Source organism: Lithobates pipiens, unplaced genomic scaffold (genome assembly GCF_037356315.1).
Source record: "Lithobates pipiens isolate NorthernLeopardFrog02 unplaced genomic scaffold, aLitPip1_a1.2 Scaffold_30, whole genome shotgun sequence".
Classification (NCBI taxonomy): domain Eukaryota; kingdom Metazoa; phylum Chordata; class Amphibia; order Anura; family Ranidae; genus Lithobates; species Lithobates pipiens.
The window spans coordinates 53,562,083-53,584,910 of NW_027507791.1; the positions used below are offsets into that span (position 1 = coordinate 53,562,083).

At 43.9% G+C, this 22,828-nt stretch overlaps 1 protein-coding gene across 1 annotated transcript in view; it reads right to left on the bottom strand.

Moving 5' to 3' along the window:
- Window positions 1-17,056: 17,056 nt before the first annotated feature.
- HORMAD1 (HORMA domain containing 1) overlaps window positions 17,057-22,828 on the bottom strand; it is a 96,469-nt gene continuing 90,697 nt past the window's right edge. The window contains exons 14-15 of the mRNA XM_077464229.1: window positions 20,475-20,546; window positions 17,057-18,704 (exon numbers count right to left, since the gene is read on the bottom strand). Of these exons, the coding sequence (XP_077320355.1) occupies window positions 18,618-18,704; window positions 20,475-20,546 (159 nt within the window). The 3' untranslated portion in view covers window positions 17,057-18,617. The remainder of the gene's footprint in view (window positions 18,705-20,474; window positions 20,547-22,828) is intronic.

The window sequence follows — 22,828 nt, forward strand, 5'->3', positions numbered from 1 at the left end:
ACACCATTTTGGGACCTTTGGCAATTATACAGCGATCAATGCTATAAAAATGCACTGATTACTGTGTAAATGATACTGGCAGGGAAGGGGTTAAACACTAGGGGGGCAATGAAGTGGGTAAGTGCGTCATAGGGAGTGATTCTAATTGTGATGGGGATGGGCTTCCACTCACATGACAGAGATCACTGCTCCTGATGACACAAAGCAGTGATCTCTGTCATGTCACAGGCCAGAACGGGGGAAATGCCTTATTTATATAGGCATCTCCCTGTTCTGCGGCTCCATGACACGAGAGATGGGCATGGTCACGCTGTACGCGGCGGGCGCGCGCACCCGCTAGCTCCGCCATTTAACCACTTCAGCTCCGGACCAATAAACACCTTAAGGACCAGAGGTCTTTTTGCAATTTCGCACTGCGCTGCTTTAACTGGTAATTGCGCGGTCATGCAATATTGCACCCAAACGAAATTTGCGTCCTTTTCTTCCCACAAATAGAGCTTTCTTTTGATGGTATTTGATTGCCTCTGCGATTTTTTTTTTTTGCGATATAAATGGAAAAAGAGCGAAAATTTTGAAAAAAAAAGATATTTTCTTCTTTTTGTTATAAGAAAAATCGAATAAACTAAATTTTAGTCATACATTGAGGGCAAAATTTATTCAGCCACATGTCTTTAGTAAAAAAAATGTCAATAAGCGTATATTTTTTGGTTTGCGCAAAAGTTATAGCGTCTACAAACTAGAGTACATTTTCTGGAATTTACACAGCTTTTAATTTATGACTGCCGATCTCATTTCTTGAGGTGCTAAAATGGCAGGGCAGTACAAATCCCCCCCAAATGACCCCATTTTGGAAAGTAGACACCCCAAGGAAATTGCTGATGGGTATGTTGAGCCCATTGAATATTTATTTTTTTTGTCCTAAGGGATTGAATAATGACAAAAAAAAAAATAAAAAATTTTTTTTACAAAAAGTTGTCACTAAATGATATATTGCTCACACATGCCATGGTTATATGTGAAATGACACCCCAAAATACATTCTGCTGCTTCTCCCGAGTACGGGGATACCACATGTGTGGGACTTTTTGGGAGTCTAGTCGCGCACGGCACCCCGAAAACCAATCACCACCTTCAGGATTTCTAAGGGTGCAAATTTTTGATTTAACTCCTCACTACCTATCACAGTTTCGAAGGCCATAAAATGCCAAAATAGCACAAAACCCCCCCAAATGACCCCATTTTGGAAAGTAGACACCCCAAGCTATTTACTGAGAGGCATGTTGAGTCCATGGAATATTTTATATTTTGCCAAAAGTTGCGGGAATATTACAAACTTTTTTTTTTTTGCACAAAGTTGTCACTAAATGATATATTGCTCACACATGCTATGGGCAGAAGTCAAATTACACCCCAAAATAAATTCTGCTGCTTCTCCCGAGTACGGGGATACCACATGTGGGGGACTTTTTGGGAGCCTAGTTAACTAGCTACCTAGCGACACTAGCGACACTGATGCAGCGTTCAGAAAAATTATCGCTTAGTGACACTGGCAAAAGGGGGTGAAAGGGTTAACTAGCGGAAATCAGGGGGTTAAAACCATTATTGGGTAGTATATCGGGGTACCTAGCGCTATAAAAACCTGGCGGTGAACCTAAAAAAATAACTAGCTACCTAGCGACTGTAGCGACACTAATGCAGCGATCAGAAAAACGATCGCTTAGTGACACTGGCAAAAGGGGGTGAAAGGGTTAACTAGCGGCAATCAGGGGGTTAAAAACATTATTGGGTAGTATATCGGGGTACCTAGCGATATAAAAACCTGGCGGTGAACCTAAAAAAATAACTAGCTACCTAGCGACACATGCAGCGATCAGAAAAATGATCGCTTAGTGACACTGGCAAAAGGGGGTGAAAGGGTTAACTAGCGGCAATCAGGGGGTTAAAAACATTATTGGGTAGTATATCGGGGTACCTAGCTCTATAAAAACCTGGTGGTGAACCTAAAAAAATAACTAGCTACCTAGCGACTGTAGCGACACTAATGCAGCGATCAGAAAAACGATCGCTTAGTGACACTGGCAAAAGGGGGTGAAAGGGTTAACTAGCGGCAATCAGGGGGTTAAAAACATTATTGGGTAGTATATCGGGGTACCTAGCGATATAAAAACCTGGCGGTGAACCTAAAAAAATAACTAGCTACCTAGCGACACTAGCGACACATGCAGCGATCAGAAAAATGATCGCTTAGTGACACTGGCAAAAGGGGGTGAAAGGGTTAACTCTAGGGGCAATCAGGGGGTTAAATCTTTATTGGGGGGTGATAGGGGGCTACCCTGGACCTAACACTAACTGTCCTGACAGTTTTTACTGTCACAACTGACACTGAATGCATTGATCAGTAAAGAAATGATCAATGCAATCAGTGACACTGTGACTGGGGGGGGAGGGGGGGCGGGGGGGGGATCGGGGGGCGATCGGGGGGGGGATCGGGGGGGTTTGTGTGCCTGTGTGTACCTACATGTCAGTGTAGTGTTCGTGCAGACTTACTTTTACTCTTCTCCTCGTAGTCCGGTCAAAAAGACCGCCCCGAGGAGAATGACATCACTTCCTCCTTCCTGTGTAAACAATACACAGGGGAGGAAGCTTCTCATTGGCCAGGAGCGATCCAGAGGGGGTGGCCGAAAACGAACGGCCATCCCCTCATCACGGAGCGCTCCTGGACCGAATCGGACCGCCGTAACCAGCGGGAGGGGGTCCGATGGGACCCCCCACCCGCTGGAAGGCAATCACGTAGATGTACGTGATTATGCCTGCCTGTGCCATTGTGCTGACGTACAATGGCAATACGGCGGTCCTCAAGTGGTTAAAGGGGGCGTACAGGTACGCCCATTTGCCCACCGCTGCCACTGTGCCGACGTATATTGGCGTGCGGAGGTCGGCAAGTGGTTAAGCAGAGCTCCCAACTGTTCCTGATCTGGAACAAAGTCCCTCTGTCCCTCTTTCCTCCTCATTTGTCCCTCATTTTGGTCTGATCTATATAGTTGTATATAAAATGCACTATTTATTTTTCAAGAAATGCTTACCAGTGCTAAACCTTGAACCCTTAATGGTTTTTAGTTTAATTCTGACATTTCTCTCCTACATGTAAAAATCATCATTTTTTTTTTTGCTAGAAAATTGCACAGAACCCCCAAACATTATATGTTTTTTTTTACAGTTAGGGGGAAAGCACTGCGCTACAGTTTAGTATATGTGGAAGAAGGCCACAACAGCCAGAAACAGCAGCCAACACCAAAAACAAACAAAGTTCAACAAACAAAATAATAAAAACAGTGTAGCGCTTCAATGATAAATGTGGTCAGCATAAATTATAAAAATCAAGACAAAGATCATATAAATATGAATGCCTAAAGGAAAGTCCAACATTGGCCGCACATTCCACTATGTAGCAGGCATGAGGGTAACCGAACCGTCACAGAGGAGGGAAGTTGGGCTAGGCGAGTGTGTTCATATAAATCTGCTTGACTGAAAACATCAGGAAAAAGTGGATAAAATACTTCTTACCGACTTAGTTGGACTCATACAGTCGTATGACAGTTGAGTCTAGAAGGCTTTAGGTCACAATCTGGGACCAAGGAGTACAAAGAGGGAAGTCTGTTGAGCTGATGGATGAGCTCCAAACAATTGTAGGCTCTATGATGGATCCTTTCAAATGGAGCTTCAAAGTTGTTGGTAGTCAAGCTCAGACGTGGTCCGTTGTACTGATGCTCCAATCTCACCGGAATGGGGAGGGAGATGTTGTAGAGGTTTAAGCCGGAGAAACGGGAAAAAGGAAAAAAGAAAAAAGGCTCCACATGGTGTAGGTCAGACGGTATAAAAAGGGTTGGTTTATTGAAGTCAAAAAATAATTAATGACTTGGTGATCACATAAAAAGTCTAAAATAGAAAGTAAAAGCAATGTAGGGTGCCAACAGCTCGCCCAACGCGTTTCGACATATGTGTCTTCTACAGGGGCATGCCCCTGTAGAAGACACATATGTCGAAACGCGTTGGGCGAGCTGTTGGCACCCTACATTGCTTTTACTTTCTATTTTAGACTTTTTATGTGATCACCAAGTCATTAATTATTTTTTGACTTCAATAAACCAACCCTTTTTATACCGTCTGACCTACACCATGTGGAGCCTTTTTTCTTTTTTCCTTTTTCCCGTTTCTCCGGCTTAAACCTCTACAACATCTCCCTCCCCATTCCGGTGAGATTGGAGCATCAGTACAACGGACCACGTCTGAGCTTGACTACCAACAACTTTGAAGCTCCATTTGAAAGGATCCATCATAGAGCCTACAATTGTTTGGAGCTCATCCATCAGCTCAACAGACTTCCCTCTTTGTACTCCTTGGTCCCAGATTGTGACCTAAAGCCTTCTAGACTCAACTGTCATACGACTGTATGAGTCCAACTAAGTCGGTAAGAAGTATTTTATCCACTTTTTCCTGATGTTTTCAGTCAAGCAGATTTATATGAACACACTCGCCTAGCCCAACTTCCCTCCTCTGTGACGGTTCGGTTACCCTCATGCCTGCTACATAGTGGAATGTGCGGCCAATGTTGGACTTTCCTTTAGGCATTCATATTTATATGATCTTTGTCTTGATTTTTATAATTTATGCTGACCACATTTATCATTGAAGCGCTACACTGTTTTTATTATTATGTTTTTTTTTAGCAGAGACCCTAGGGAATAAAATGGTGGTCGCTGCAACTTTTTATCTCGCATTTGCACAGCAATTTTTCAAACGCGTTTTTTTTTTTGAAAAAAAAAAAAGTTTCATGCATAAAAAAAAACAAAAAAAAAACAGTTAAGTTAGCCCAATTACTTTGTATATTGTGAAAGATGACGTTACGCCAAGTTAATTGATACCTAACATTTCACACTTCAAAATTGCACACGCTCATGGAATGGCGCCAAACTTCGGTACTTGAAAATCTCCATAGGAAACGCTTTAAATTTTTTTTTTACTGGTTACCAGTTTTGAGTTACAGTGGAAATCTAGCACTACAATTATTGCTCTCGCTCGAATGTTTGTGGCGATACCTAGCATGGGTGGTTTTAACGCCGTTTACATATGTGGGTGTGATTTACGTATGCGTTCGCTTCTGCGAGCAGGGACAGGGGAGCTTTAACCCTTTGCCCCTCCCATGAACTTCCTTTAAATCGTGCCTTTGCACTACCTGTTTGCCAGAGTATTGTGCTCTCTCCAGCCAATTTATTGCTCTTGTCACGCCTGCTGCTGTCTATATCTTCATTACCACTCTACCAATCTTTGGCTTGATCCTTGGCTACGCTTCTGCTTGATCTCAGCCTGAAGCCATTTGATACTGACCTTTGGCTTGTTTACTGACTATGCATTTGCGTGATCCCTACCTATTATATATGCCACTGGACCCCAGCTTGCTCACTTCCTGGTGGGGCGATCCTGAGTACCGCCAACCACAGCAAAGCCCATCTCCACCATCAACAGCTCTGGTGAATATGGGTTAGTACTTAGAGCATTGAACCTGAGGTGAGCTCATGTTGTCAGCCAAGGTGACCTGCTTGTATACCTAATCTGCTGGTCGGTGAGGGTCTCTCTATTGCTATAGCTACCGATCTCCAAGCCTGACCCCTGAACAAGTCACCCTGTTCCTTCTTGCTTCAAACTGGCACCAGATTGCAGTCTTCAAGATTGTCACCCCAAAAGAGGGCTGGAACAAAAAAGGCTACAAGACTGTTCACACAGCTGCAGAAAAAAGAGTGGTCAGGTCAGGCAGGGGCAGGTGACAGCCAAGTAGTAATCAGCTCCAGACAGGGGTCCTAGCCGACGGCAAGCAAGGGAGTAGTCAGGTTATTCTGGGTTGGCAACAAACAGGCAACTAGTAGGCAGGTATTATAATGTTTCAACTCTCATGAATCAGGTCAATCTTGGTTGGCAACACAAAGGCACTTCCTGGTGGGGCAATCCTGAGGATCGAAATCCACAGCAAAACCCATCTCCACCATCAGGAGCTCTGGTTAGTACTTGGGCTCAACTCCGGTTCAATGCTCTATATCATCGGCCAAGGTGACCTACTTGTATACCTAATCTGCTGGTCGGTGGGGATCTCTCTATTGCAAGCAAGGGAGTAGTCAAGTTATTCTGGGTCAGCAACAAACAGGCAACTAGCAGGCAGGTATTATAATGTTTCATCTCTCAGGAATCAGGTCAATCTTGGTTGGCAACACAAAGGCAACTGGTAGATACTGTTAAGTATTATAGCACTTTAGCTCTCAGGTAGGTGGTGATAAGATACAGCACTAAACACTTCAATGGCTGATGCATAAATTCACTTCTGGTCAGAGGGCACATCCAGTAGACATGTGCGATTAGTTTCGTACAAATCGAAAATTCGTACGAATTTCCGGAAGTTCGTACATTCATACGAGTCCGAAATACAAATTTTTATGCATACGAATTTTGTATGAAATACGAAATTTTGCTTACGAACTTTGGATCCAAATTCCATCACAACAGAATCGGACAGATTGTTCGTTAACTACGATTATTCATTATGATAAAGTTAAAAAAAAAAAAAAACAGGAATCTCAGCACAGCACAGGGATGGTGGGAGCCCCTCATAATGATAAATTCATAAAGTTTACAAATCTAATGAAAATTCATATTTCGTACGAATCTGAATTGAATTTCGGGCACGAATTACGAATTAATTTTAATACGAAATGGAAGTAAACAAAAACAAATTTTTTGACAGCGCACATGTCTAATAGGCAGAGCCCTGTCCTGTGTGTTTTCAGAAGATCGTCAGGTGCCAGCGGTGATCTATTGGCCGGCACCAGCTGATCGACATATGCTATGTTTAATCACAGCACGGCCAGGTCACTGGTAGTGCGTGCGCGTGCCCCCTACCCAGAATTGCCAGGTACCTATACTAGGTATGTGATCTGCCACAGCATCGTATATCTAGCTTATACAGCCGGCAAGCATTTATACCGTCCTGTTGGGTCCCAAGCCCAACTCTTTAAAAGCCATGGTTTCCATGCACTGCAATGATGGTGGCCAAAAAAACAGAAAGAGATGTATGCAGTTTGGAATAAATGTCTTCATAATATTAGGCTAAGGCTTTGATATGTATCCACCCAATGGGGTGCTAAATAAATGATTTAATTGGCCCTGCTCACTGTGCTGAGATGATGAAAAATCCTCATATTTTTGGGATAGGTAAAGATAAATATAACATTTGAATCCCAGGTACTTCCTGGCAACCAAGAGCCTAGGAATCAGACATATCACGTGAGAATGATGTCATCTGGCTTTCTCCTCCTCCTGAGGAAGCCTGTACTGATGAAGTGTAGCGACTGGCATTCCTGACCTCTCCCTTTAAAAATACAAGTTCCCTGGTTGTCATACTGATCCAGTGTTTTCAGTACCTTCTGAGCCACTGCCCTCAAACAAGTACTGATTAGATGCTTTGACTTCCCTTCCGACTTTCATTATTTGCATGCTATTTTCGAGTCAGTGTCTCAGAAAGTACTGAAGTTAGAAAAAAACTAGCAGGTTTAGTAGGAGGTCATTAATGTAGCCAACCCCTGGGTCCTCTCAGTACAAGTTTTTTTTTTTTTTTTTTAAATAACATACATATACTTACCTCCACTGTGCAGTTTGTTTTGCACAGAGTGGCCCCGATCCTCGTCTTCTGGGGTCCCCCAACGGCACTCGAGGCTCCTCCCTGCATTTGTAAACCCCCTAGGAGAAGCACTCTCCCGGGGGGTTACCTTGCGGGCGCGCTCCCGAGTCCAGCATTTGTGTCCATAGAATCAGAATGCTGGTCTCGGTCCCACCCCCTGTATCATTGATTGACAGAAGTGGGAACCAATGGCTGCGCTGCTTCTCAATCTATCCAATCAAGAGCTGAGAACTCCGAGCAGAGAGGTAGAGTGCATCTAATGGCCAATTGTGCTCTCTCCAGCCAATTTATTGCTCTTGTCACACCTGCTGCTGTCTGTATCTTCGCTACCACTCTACCGATCTTTGGCTTGTTCCTTGACTATGCTTCTGCTTGAACCCAGCCTGCAACCATTTGTTACTGACCTTTGGCTTGTTTACTGACTATGGCATTTGCTTGATCCCTACCTATTATATATGCTACTGGACCCCGGCTTGCTCACCTCCTGGTGGGGCAATCCTGAGGACCGCAACCCGCAGAAAAACCCATCTCCACCATCAGGAGCTCTGGTGAATACTGGTTAGTACTTAGAGCAGTGATAGCGAACCATGGCACCCCAGTTTTTTTGGAACTACATTTCCCATGATGCTCATGCACTCTGCAGTGTAGTTGAGCATCATGGCAAATGTAGGTCCAAAACATCTGGGGTGCCAAGGTTCGCCATCACTGACTTGATGAACCTGAGCCCATGTCATCGGCCAAGGTGACCTGCTTTTATACCTAATCTGCTGGTCTGTGGGGGTCTCTCTATTTCTATAGCTACTGGTCTCCAGGCATAGGATGCATTGAGGTGAAAAAACAAATAAAAATTCATAAGGTCCCGTTCCCGCTACGTGATTTTCAAAGATTCTCATGCCATTCTGCGCATAGGGCCAGCTTATTCACTTTGTTTTTGGCCAGAAAGAAGCTCCTGCTCCTTTTCTTGTAAGCTTCATGCTATTTTTAAAGGCACGGTTTGTATCGACTGCCCCACTGATCCTGTTGCAAGATAATCTCAGATTCTGCTCGCGATTCCAAACTGCGTAGTGTGGATACAGCTGAAATTTTGCATCTCTGACTTCCTCCATTACAATGTTTCATGATGTTTGCCTTCTTTTTTTCTGCTGCTGGATTATAAGCAGAATAGAGAAAGCTAACAGCTAAATTATTAAGTACAGTGAACACCAGCCAGTCATATGCAATGCTGTCTCTGAGGACCACTACGATCATAAACGGGCCTACAAAGAACATTTTCATGTTTAAAACACTGATTATCAATAACCAGTATCATAGAAAGCTCACACACAGTGAAAAAAAGTGATTTACATGACTCTGTACACTATCCTGAAATGAGGAATAATCCTCTTATTTTCAGGCTATGTGATAGAATAAGTACTGTGAATAGCTTCTGTTTTAACCACTTGCTTACTGGGCACTTAAACCCCCCTCCTGCCCAGACCAATTTTCAGCTTTCGGCGCTGACGCACTTTAAATGACAATTGCGCGGGCATACAACACTGTACCCAAATGAAATTTTTATAATTTTTTTCCCACAAATTGAGCTTTCTTTTGGTGGTATTTAATCACAGCTGGGAGTTTTATTTTTTGCTAAACAAACAAAAAAAGATGGAAAATTTTGAAAAAAAATAAAATCATGTTTCATAGTTTGTTATACAATTTTGCAAACTGGTAATTTTTCTCCTTCATTGATATGTGCTGATGAGGCTGCACTGGTGGGCACTGATAGGTTGAACTGATAGGCACAGATAAGGCGGCACTGATGGCCACTGATGGGTGGCACTGATGGTTGGCACAGATGGGCACTGATAGGTACCACTGATAGATGGCACTGATGTGCAGCGCTATTGTTGAGGCACTGATAGGTGGCACTGTAGGCACTGATGGGTGGCACTGTGGGCACTGGTAGACAGCACTGTTGCCTACTGCTAGGGGGCACAGGTGGGCACTAAGGGTCTGCAGAAGCTCGCCGGGATCGGGGCTAATGCCCAGATCATGGCCACCAGTCAGCGCGATGAGAAAAAATAGGCGATTACCGGCTCTGTTTACATCACGTTATCAGATGTCATTGGCTGGCAGCTGATCACGTGGTAAGGGGTTCAATCTGTAATTCAGTGAGTCTGATCACAGAGCGTGCCGCGTGTGCCCTGCAGGGGGCACGCAGGCCGTTCGGGCAAAGCAGGTCCGCGCTGTAGCCGTCATTCGGTTATAGCGCGGATCTGTAGTGGTTAAGAAAGCTTCATTTGGAGGGTTTTTTGATTGCTTTAGTTCCTTCTCTCCGCAATTTGTATGGTTATACAGTCTTGTAATATTTATCTTCACATTGTTCCATTCTTCTCAAGCGTTCATAATATTTCAGGCTGTGGAGCCATTCTTTGTGCCTTGTTTAATTTTAGGCTATGTCTGCTGTAATTCAAATTGTAGAAGGAATACAAGTAGGTCTAGTTCTCTATAAAAGTCTACATAATTGTAGGTGGAAACCTCCACAGAAGAATAACCCTGTCATTTCTGGCAGCCATGCTGAATTATTACAAGTTGATAAACCAGTTCTTTTTTGTTATTTTTAAATATCAAATTGCTTTCCTCAAGTTATTATTACAGTCATCAGGAAAACATGTGTCACTTAACCGATTGTTAAAGATAAACACGCAGCAGTGTATATACAGGCTGACCTACCGTTATGCCAGCAGATTGCAAAAGCACTTCCTTTTAGTGACAGTCTTATTGATAAATGCTGAAATGACAGCACATCCATGCTCACTACTGAAGCCATGTCACAGGAGTTCTTATAAGAGGCGATTCAGTTCGCATTGTGCGCTATACAAGTATTTCATTCATTCGTTCATTCATAAGCCCTTGTACACACGGTCAGACATTCCGATGGAAAATGTCTGATCGGACCGTGTTGTCGGATAATCCGACTGTGTGTGGGCTCCATCGGACATTTTCTGTCGGAATGTCTGACCAACAAAGTTTGAGAGCTGGATATAAAATTTTTCCGACAACGTGATCCGATCGGACTTTGTCCGATCGTTTGTAGAGAATTCCGATCGGAACAAAGTGCCACGCATGCTCAGATCAAATTCCTAGACCAAAGCTATTGGCTACTAGCCTGATCGTAGTCCCGTCGTAACGAAATAACGTCATCACGTTCTGAACGATTGGATTTTCCGACAACTTTGTCCGACCGTGTGTATGCAACACCAGTTTCAGACAAAATCTGACTGATTGTGTTGTCGGAATGTCCAACCGTGTGTACAAGGGCTTACAGGTAGAAGACGTGCCCATCTTAGACTCTCTTAGAATGACTGTTAGATGGCCTCCTTTATATTGAGACCCCACTGTAAACTTTCTTGGCTCAGTCCCCAAGATAACCATTGCAAAATCTATACCTTGTGTTTGAATCCATTAGTATTAAATTAAACAATAAATGTATGTGTGTGCGTGTATATACCGTATATACTCGAGTATAAGCCGAGATTTTCAGCCTCTTTTTTGAGGCTGAAAGTGCCCCCTCGGCTTATACTCGAGTCACCGCTGTCTGACTGCTCGATCAGCGTATCGAGCAGACAGACGGCGGACATTAAAATTCAAAAGCCGCGCCTCCTTCTCCGCCTCCGCCTGTGATAGGCGGAACACTGAATTTCCCAGCAGTCAGTGTTCCGCCTATCACGGACATCCGTTCATTCTCATACTACGGACGAGTATGAGAGGATGTCCGTGATAGGCGGAACACAGGCTGCTGGGAAATTGAGTGTTCCGCCTATCACAGGCGGAGGACGGAGGCGCAGCTTTTGAATCGTAGAATGGCCGCCGAGAAGAGCGGCGATCCATCGGCACGACACGGGACGGAGGAGGCACGGGACAGAGGAGGCACGGGACAGAGGAGGCACGGGACAGAGGAGGCTCGGGACGACGGCGGCTCGGGACGGAGGCTTGGGACACAGGTAGGCTGGACACACACACAAGGCTGCACGGACACACACACACACACACACACACACACACACACACACAGGGATGGATGGATGGATGGATGGATACACACACACACACACACACACACACAGGGATGGATGGATGGATGAATACACACACACACACACACACACACACACACACACAGGGATGGATGGATACACACACAGGGATGGATGGACGGACACACAGGGATGGATGGACGGACACACACACAGGGATGGATGGACACACAGGGATGGACAGCCATGTCTCACCCTCGGCTTATACACGAGTCAATAAGTTTTCCAGTTTTTTGGGGGTAAATTGGGGGCCTCGGCTTATATTCGGGTCGGCCTATACTCGAGTATATACGGTATATATTGTGACAGAGCGAGGCTCTGTCCCTGTGAAATTGGAGGAAAGAGGGATCTCCAACCCTGTGTCCAGGTCTTGGTGATAACGAGCAGGGTGTGTGCCCAGCTGCAGACAGGCCATATAATGAAGGGCTGTTGGTGTAGGATGGTGGAGTGGAGTAGCTTGCTGCTGTGCATGTCCAAAGAGCCAAAAGCTGTGTGTGTTGAAGGGTTGAAGCTGTGTGCATCCAAGGAGCCTGAGGCCGCGTACACACGGGCGGATTGTCTGTCCAACTTAGTCCGCTGAACCGTGTTTCAGCGGACAATCCGCTCGTGTGTGGGCTTCAGCGGACTTTTTCAGCGGACTGTCTGACGAACAAAGTCTTACGGAATTTCCGTAATTTTGTCCGTTCAAACTTGGTTTTGTCCGTCCAAACTTGGTTTCAGCGGACAGTCCGCTCGTGTGTAGGCAAGTTGGACGGACTAAGTATGGCGCATGCTCAGAAAGGATTTACACGGCTGAAGGTTGCATTGCAGTGTATTGGACGTCGTTTTTCTAGTCCCGTCGTACGTGCTGTACACGTCATCACGCACGCTTTCAGCGGACTGTCTGCTCATCGTGTGTGGTCAAGTCCGTTCATTCAAATTTTGAACGGACTGTCTGTCGGATTGTCTGACGAACTTAGTTGGGCAGACAATCCGCCCGTGTGTACGCGGCCTTAGACTGTGTTTATCCAAGCAGCTCGTTTGAGGGGCAAGTACTTATAGCAGCACTACTGCTGAAGAGTAGCCAGGTGGGCTAGCATTTTCATTTGGATTGTGTGTATTGAATTTAAGCTTGGACCCCTGCGTGGGATTCCTGGATGGACTATTATTTTGTTTTTCCTTTTAATAAACGTGGGCTACCAGGCCCTAGAACCCCCAGAAAGCGAATCCCAGGATTACTGTGACAAACTGTCAGATTTTTTCATCGATAAAGTCAAAACCATCAGGGAAACAATTTGTCAGAAGAAAACATCCGACCTCAGCCAGCAAATACATAAAGAGGATGTCCGCACCAACATACCGCAACCGCCAAAATTTTCACTATCCCCAATTACCGTAGACACCGCAAAAAACATCATTAATAAACTGCGTGACAGTACCTCACCTATTGACATCATCCCCACAAAACTACTGAAAGAATGCTCCGACATCGTGGCTCCAACCATAACCCACCTCATAAACCGATCATTCCACGAAGGGATTGTTCCCAGCATCCTCAAACAAGGCATCGTCAAACCTCTACTCAAGAAACCAAACCTGGACCCTCAGGATCCAAACAACCGTAGGCCAATTACAAGCCTCAACACCATTTCTAAGATCATGGAGAAAGCTGTAGTACATCAGCTACAACTTCACCTGGATACTCACAAACTCCTGGACCCGCTGCAATCAGGCTTCCGCCTGGGTCATGGAACAGAAACAGCTCTCCTCAAGATTTGGGATGACGCCCTCGAAGCGGCAGATGACGGAGAGCCGTGTCTCCTCGTACTGCTAGACCTAAGTGCAGCGTTTGATACAGTAGATCACAATACTCTACTCGTCCGCCTCACAGAAGTAGCCGGAGTCCAAGACATAGATCTCCATTGGTTCGCGTCCTTCCTAGGAAATCGGTCACAGACAGTGAAACTAGGAAAATTCCTCTCCGAAACTCGGGCAGTCACCTGCGGAGTCCCTCAAGGCTCTCCGTTGTCACCCGTTCTCTTCAACATTTACATTCGCCCACTCCTTCAAATCATCAGATGCTCAGATCTCTGCTTCCACTCTTACGCTGACGACACGCAACTTTATTTCCGGATCAATGGGAAAAAAGATCACCAACAACAACTTGAAAACTGCCTCAAATCAATAGAGGACTGGATGACCACCAACTCCCTCCAGCTGAACCAATCAAAGACAGAGCTTCTTATCTTACACCCAAATCATAAGCCCGCAACCAAAACCTCCTGGTCTCCACCAACCGTCTTTGGGCAGACTATCTCCCCAAAGACCAAAGCGAAGAGTCTCGGGGTTATTTTAGACGCACAAATGTCAATGGATGCGCAAATAGGAGCAGTAGTCAGTCGATCTCACCATCTGCTGCGCATGCTTCGCAGACTCATCCCTTTTATCCCAAAGAATGACAAAGCAGTGGTAGTTGGAACAATCATTAATTCACGACTGGACTACGCAAACTCGCTTTACATAGGATTACCACAATATCAACTTGCGCGATTACAACTGATCCAAAACACGGCGGCAAGGCTGATAACAGGAAAAAACCCCTGGGAATCCATTTCTCCTTCACTGAGGAGCTTACATTGGCTAACCGTAAAAAATCGGATCACGTTCAAGACCCTTTGCCTCACCCACAAATGCGTGCATAGAGAAGCTCCGCAATACCTAATGGAGAAAATAAATCATTACACACCAAACCGCAGTCTTCGATCAGCCAACAAAAACCTCCTCCTCGTGCCCAAAGCCCGGTATAAATCCAAGGGGGATCGGAGATTCGCTGTCCAAGGGCCTCGGCTATGGAATGCTCTACCAATAAACATCCGCCTGGAAGAAAATCACCTGGCTTTTAGGAAAAAACTCAAGACCTTCCTCTTTTAGCAGATGATCAAAGCTCGCCACAGCGCCTAGAGGCGATTCAGTTCGCATTGTGCGCTATATAAGTATTTCATTCATTCATTCATTCATAAATGCCTGCCTGATGTGGACTGAAAAATGCCTCTAACCACTTGAGCTAAACACCCCAATGTTACTATATATATGTGTATGTATGTATGTATGTATGTATGTATGTGTGTGTGTGTATCTAGTTACATAGTTAGTCAGATTGAAAAATACAACCACAAAAAATAAATAATATCATACAATCCCATATACCCACAGTTGATCCCCAGAGAAAGGCAGAAAACCCCAGCAGAGCATGATCCAATTTACTAAAGCAGGGGAAAAAATTCCTTCCTGATCCCCCGAGAGGCAATTGGATTTTCCCCAGATCAACTGTACCTATAAATGTTAGTACCCAGTTATATTATGTGTGTGTGTGTGTGTGTGTGTGTGTGTGTGTATATATATATATATATATATATATATATATATATACACAGTGGGGCAAAAGAGTATTTAGTCTGCCACCAATTGTGCAAGTCCTCCCACTTAAAAAGATGAGAGGCCTGTAATTGTCTTCATGGGTATACCTCAGCTATAAGAGACAAAATGTGGAAACAAATCCAGACAATCACATCGTCTGTCTGATTTTTGAAAGAATTTATTTGCAAATTTTGGTGGGAAATAAGTATTTTGTAAATATCAAAAGTTCATCTCAATACTTTGTTATATATCCTTTGTTGGCAATGACAGAGGTCAAATGTTTTCTGTAGGTCTTCACAAGGTTGTCACACAGTGTTGCTGGTATGTTGGCCCATTCCTCCATGAAGAGCTCCTCCAGAGTGGTGATGTTTTGGGGCTGTCGCTGGGCAACACGGACTGTCAACTCCCTCCAAAGGTTTTCTATGGGGTTGAGATCTAGAGACTGGCTAGGCCACTCCAGGACCTTGATATATATATATATATATACACACACACATATATATATATATATATATATATATATATATGTATATGTATGTATATGTATATGTATGTATATATATATATATATGTGTACGTACGGTGTGTGTGTGTGACTGTATATGTATGTACTGTGTGTGTGTGTGTGTGTGTGTGTGTATATTATCTACTTTCAGAAGATGGTGTAAAACGTATTCCTTGAACCTGATCACTTGAGTTTGGCAGCTGTCCAAAAAAAAGGGAGTAGTTGGCCAAGCCGTGTCACCCCACTGGGAAATCCATGTGTAATTGAACCAATAGGAGCACTAAACAAATGTCTTAAAAATCCAAATCTTTAAAAAAAAAAAAAAAATTGTGATGGTAAAGACGAAAGGGCAGCTGATGCATTTCAGGGGCCAGAAACAACCCCCATTTTGAGGGTCCCCTATGCTTTGGCTAATGAGAGGTACTCTATATGGAGACATCAGGGGTTTATTAGACCCTGAGTGTCTCCCCTGCCCTCCAAAGCAGCTATCAAAGCACACATAGTGCTTGATAAGTGCTTATTTGACTGTAATGCCCTGTACACGCGGTCGGACATTCCGACCACAAAATCCGTCAGATTTTTTCAGACGGATTTTGTTTGAAACTGTTGTTGCATACACACGGTCAGACAAAGCTGTCGGCAAATCCAATAGTTTGGAACATGGTGACGTTCGCTGTGTACGACGAGACTACGTAGAGGCTAATAGCCAATAGCTTTGGTTTCGTAATTTGATCTGAGCATGCGTGGCACTTTGTCCGTCGGAATTTTCTACAAACGATCTAAAAAGTCTGATCGGATTTTTTTGTCAGAAACTTTTAGCTCCCGCTCTCAAATTTTTTCTATCTGAATTTCCAATGGAAGAAGTCCAATAGAGCCCACACACGATCGGATTTTCCGACAATATGATTGGACCTTTTTTCCGCCGGAATTTCCGACTGTGTGTACAGGGCATTACAGATAGAAAGTGACAGCTTTGAAGCCAGAATTGACAAAAATGTTTTTTGCTTCCCGGCTGCATTTGTGACAGAGGAGATCGGGAAATATATGTTCCTCCATCTATTATGTGTGAAGGGGTCCCAGCAATATACCGCGGTCCCATGGGAGGTGGCAGAGCTACACCCAGGTCATGCTATCCATGAAGGTAAAAAAACTTCAGCCTTTACAACCACTTTAAATAAGTCTAGTGTAGACTGTACAACAAGGAATCCATTGGCCCAGCAGTTAGCGATCACTTTCTACTCTTCTGCTACTAATCACGTTTTTGTTTTTTCAAGTTTTTTTTTTTTGTTTATTTTTTAGTAGCACGATTGAATAACTGCAATTTTTCCATGTAGACTAGGCCTGGAATAGTTCTGTTATTGGAATGACACCACACAAAAATGCTGCAGTCATTATATTTATTACTCTAATGTAAACACACAATCAATTCATGTTTTAAACATCTCTTCAGTCTAACTTGTTAATATATTATGTATGGAAACAAGAGCATTCTGGAACAAGTCTGTTCAACACTACTGTTCAAGGTCCATATACGTAAGAGCAGGATATTAGTGCATAAAAATTATTCTTAGTTAACGAATCCTTTTCATTTAAACTGAAACATTAGCTGGCGGCCCTCCAGCTGTTGCGAAACTACAAGTCCCATCATGCCTCTGCCTGGGGGAGTCATGCTTGTAACGGTCAGCCTTGCAATGCCTCCTGGGACTTGCAGTTTCGCAACAGCTGGAGAGCCGCCAGTTTGAGACCCCCAAGCTAAACAATAAAAATGCAATCAAGAAGGGTACAAAATATAAACAGCACACTTGCCTTTTCTTATTATTTAGTACATTTTGAAAAATTGGCAATAAATGACATCATTGGTGATTGGAAATTGGTTACTCTGACATCAGTGCTGTCACATGAAGCAAGGGGGAGAGCCCTCACCCCTGCGCAGCTTCCAACTAAGATTGGCTTTAAGCCTAAACGGGGCTTTTTTTTTTTTTCCCCTGCCGAAAAACTGAATGGTTGAGTACCAAAGGGAAAGTAAGATTTCCACTTCACTGCACTGCAAAGCAATCTTGTTGCTAAGAAACTCAAATTCAAACAACCTTGTAAAAGGAGATTACTAATACTTAAGCTGGCCATAGATGGTTGGAATCTCGGCTGGTTCAGCAGGAACAGGCTGAGATTCGAATCATGTATGGGCAGGCGGATTGTACCCAAGTTGTTTGATTGATCAACTTGGGCACAACTAGCCTGTCGGTTTTGTCATGCGATTATTGCCATTGCCAAGCTACTGGCAATAATTACTGGTCGGGACGGCTCCCTGTGACCCCCTCGCCAGAAGAACACAATGGGGGTTGCTTACGAAAGGCAAATCCACTTTGCACTGCAAGTGCACTTGGAAGTGCAGTCGCTCTAAATCTAAGGGGTAGATCTGAAATGAGTGGAATGTCAGCTGATTTTATCATCCAATCATGTGCAAGCTAAAATGCTGTTTTTTATTTTCCTTGCATGTCCCCCTCGAATCTACAGCGACTTTACTTCCAAGTGCACTTTCAGTGCAAAGTGGGTTTGCCTTTTGTAAATAACCTCCAATGGCTCCGTGAGAGGGATTACCCCATCAACACTGACTGTGTTCTTTCCAATTTTGGAGATCCTGGTGTGCTGGTGGCACTTCGTTCTCATGAACAGACACGCACTGGATACCAGGTATGAACCCGCAGCCGTATATGTGTGAACCCGGCCTCAAGGTGCATATTTCCAAATCAGGAGCATTGGAGGTAATTGTATTTTTAAATTCATCCCACCCTCCAATGTATGAACTTTGTGCCTAAACTCGTAACTTAATAAAAAATTAAAGAGGGAAACCTAACATTTCTTTTTAGGGCTGAGGTGGAGAAACTGTTTCAGAAGAGCATTGAAATGGTAAAGTGATTTAAATGGGATCTTCTGGTTCGCTGAACTTCCTTTTCTTTGTTCCTGTAGAACCTTCTTGGCTACTGGAGACATCAAAAGGTTGGCTCTGTTAAAGAAAAGCATTGTAAACGGTGTAAGATATTATGTGGGACATGTGACATTATACAGCTGTGTTTGATGAGTAAATATTTACCCTATTCTTTTTTATTCTTTTTTTTTTCATTGCTATTTTTGTAACACGCCCAAATAAAATGAACACTGCTGACTGCATTTGGTGTCCCAATGTTAGCTTCAGCAATATTACTTACAGTATTTACTCTGCCCTGCTATTGTTTTAGAGAATACAGCATTGAGAACAATCCTCGCCTGGCCTGCTTGAACTGGATATTTGTTATGGGAATGGTTTGGTGGGCTTCGATGGCAAAATGCAGCTTTTTACAACTTTGCAAAGCATCTGCGACCATTCATATTTCACTGCAGGTGCATTTGTCCCACATTTCTATTCCTAAAGACTTGTATGGAGAGATAAGCAGTTCTTAAGTGAACAAAAGCCATCGACACTGGCTCTTATAGTGGTTCCCAGGGGCGTAACTATAGGGGTGCAGCAGTCGCGACCGCAACTGGTCCCTGTGCTGCAGGGGGCCCATGCAGCCCCCTCTACATATGGCCGGCAGCAGCATAGGCAGCTAGGGGTACCAGTGCACCATGCACACGGGTGGCTGGAGGTGGAGGGTGACTAGCAGAGCTCCATGCTCGACTATCGCACTGGCTGCTCTTTAGTTGTGCATTCCTCGCATGACCTGTGTCCTCAGCCGGCTCCTCAGAGTACCCCTCTCCTGCTCCATGCATTGCCGCTCAGTCCGATGTCTGTTCTCCCCAGCCAGAGTCCCGCCCCCCCTGAGTCCGGCCCATACTGCACTGCATACTTCTACCTGGTAAACAAACTTTAAGCACACAGATGCAGTGCAGCCCTATGAGAGCCTCCCGGAGGACACTGCAGGCTTGTTTGCCAGCCCCCCTCCTCCCCCATCATACACAGATGATGAAAGGTCTTTCTGGGAGATATGCTGATCACCCGTCCAGCACACTGGATGGAGCCCAGGCCAACATTGATGAGTGCGCGGCCAGCAGCTTGGTCATGGTGAGTGAGAGGACCCCATCCCCCACACACCATTACATACCCCCTCCATCTCCCCCTGGGGACAGGGGCCCCTTCTCACGTGGGGACAGGGACCCCCATCTCCCCTGGGGAGAGGGACCCCTTCTCACCTGGGGCCATTAACTTCATCTGCCCTGGAGTAAAGGACCTCATCTCTTCTGGGGACGGGGACCCCATCCTGCCTAGGGACAGTCCCCAATGGGGCACCTAAAAATAAAAATAAAAACTAATAAAAAAAAACTACTGATACCAGTGGTGGAACTACAGGGCTCACAAAGGTCATACCTGTGACCACGCCCTGGAGTTCCACCGCTGGACTTGGAGGGAAGGGCCCTGGCTGGGGTTCAGGGGGGCCCTTCATGGTTTCTTGCATTGGGGCCCTGAAGGTTCTAGTTACGCCACTGGTGGTTCCTTTCTAGGGTTGCCAACTTTTCTTCAAGTCAAACCCAAACATTTCAGCTTTGCAAAGCATGCGCGGGAGTGACGTCATCGCTGCTCCGGCCACTCACAGTGCCGGAGCAGCGACACCCGGAAGAAGATGGACGATTCGTGCTACAGGGGACATCGGTGACATAGTAGCCCATTATGTTTTACCTTTGCAGAGAGACAAAGAGGAAGTTAACCCATCAGGGTTTACTTCCTCTTTAATGGATATATTTCAATGAAAGTTGTTGTGCCTGGAGTTTAGCTTTAAAACAATAATAATAACAACAATACCTGTTTGCTAGCTTGTCTCTTCTTGCCTGCTCTGGAGTTACTGGCCTGGATTTTCTCACCCGGTGGTGGATTCTAAAAACAAACAAAATCAATAGCATCCAATGGATACCTGGAAGTAAAGTCTTTTATATACCAACAGACATGTGAATGTGATTAGTTAATAATCTTGTAATGTTTCAAAAAAAAAAAAAAAACTATGGAGGAGTTTTACCAAAACTAGAGAATGCATAATCTGGTGCAGCTCTGCAAAGAACCAATCAACCAAAATAAAAATAAGCTGCGCATTGTTAAAAAAATAGTTGTGGTGACATATAAAACATGAGTATAGATCAGAATAAAAAGAAATATAAACCCCCCAAGTGTCCAATTGCCTCTTATATGTCTCTGGAGAAAGAGAGTTCCTTAGTATAGCCAATCCGAACAACAATCTGTAGGAGAGTTTTTTCAACAGTTTTATCCATGGTGACATACGATCAAGACACCCAAGAAGAAGTGAGAGGGTAGGATAGGAAAGGTCCTCCGTCATCTGTGACGAAACGGCATAGGGAGGAGCGGCGTCCTGACGTCACCGAGTTAATGCAAAATCCCAGAAGTAATGCGCAGCTATCGAGAGCCGGCCTGACTATTTTTTGACACGCTATTTTATCTACGGCAAATTGTAAGTGCAATCTTGTCTTTTAAATAAACATTTTAGGGATTTACACTATGGAAGCATTTTTATCCTTACATGGGGACTAACAGACCGTTGGTACACACAGGGGCTATCCAGCGAGGAGGAACCTGAGATACTTGCTGCCAAGCACGGAGACCCGGGGGTAAGGAATTAACCACAGGCGTTTTTGATCTACCTAACAAGAGATCTATCTAGCTGGTAAGCGGCAGTGATTTTAAAGGTGGAGGACCTTTCCTATCCTACCCTCTCACTTCTTCTTGGGTGTCTTGATCATATGACATCGTGGATGAAACTGTTGAAAAAACCCTCCTACAGATTGTTGTTCTGGTTGGTTATGCTAAAGAACTCTCTTTCTCCAGAGACATATAAGAGCCAATTGGGGGTTTATATTTCTCTTTATTTTGATCTATACTCATGTTTTATATGACACCACAACTATTTTTATTTTTTTTAACAATACGCAGCTTATTTTTATTTTAGTTCATTGATTGTGTGTGTCTCACATAAAGTTGCAGCAGTTTATTTCATCACTGATATCATCTTGGTAATCATCACTGAGTGGTTTACAGATTTGACGTTAAAGAAACCAATCAGCTTCCAGGTTTTAGGGTACGTTTACACTGAACGCGGGTATGAAATTGTGCGAGTTTAGCTGAGTTTGGGGGCGATCTGCATCTATTGAAATTGCAAAATGTTTTGCAGGAACTACTTTTGGAAATCGGTGCGGCGGCACAAAGCCGGCGTCACACCGTGATTGCGACAGTGTCAGGAAAGTGTTTATTGATATACCTAAAAAGCTTTACAGTCCAAGACAATACAAAACAATAAAGAATGATGTAACCAACAAAAGTTGTGGCATTATTAACATAATCCACTCCAATTCTACGTTGACCCAGTATGACAGTGTAACCAATCCACGTAGACCGAGGCCAATTCATTCTACAGGCCCGTATAACACGACCTAAAAATAATACGATAATTGGATCGTTAGTACACAGCTTTTGAGAGCCAATCACGAAAATCCATCTGATATTTTCCGATCAGACAAGCAGGAAAAAGTTTCTCGTATGATACCATATCGTCTAATTTTCATTCAACCGCTTCAGCCCCGGAAGATTTTACCCACTTCCTGACCAGAGCACTTTTTGCGATTCGGCACTGCGTCAATTAAACTGACAATTGCGCAGTTGTGCGATGTTGCACCCAAACAAAATTGACATCCCTTTTTTCCCCCACAAATAGTGCTTTCTTTTGGTGGTATTTGATCACCTCTGCAGTTTTTATTTGTTGCGCTAAAAACAAAAAAAGAGCGACAATTTTGAAAAAAAATACAATATTTTTTACTTTTTGCTATAATTATCCGAAAAAAATCAAAAACAAAATTTCTTCATCAGTTTAGACCAATATGTATTCTTCTACATATTTTTTGTAAAAATAAATAAATAATCAAAATAAGCGTATATTGATTGGTTTGAGCAAAAGTTATAGCGTTTACAAAATAGAGAATAGATGAATAGATCTATGGCATTTATTTATTTATTTTTTACTAGTAATGGTGGTGATCAGTGATTTTTAGCGAGACTGCGACATTGCGGCAGACAGATCAGACACTTTTTTGGGACCAGTGATATTTACAGAGTGATCACTGCTATAAAAATGCACTGATTACTGTATAAATGAC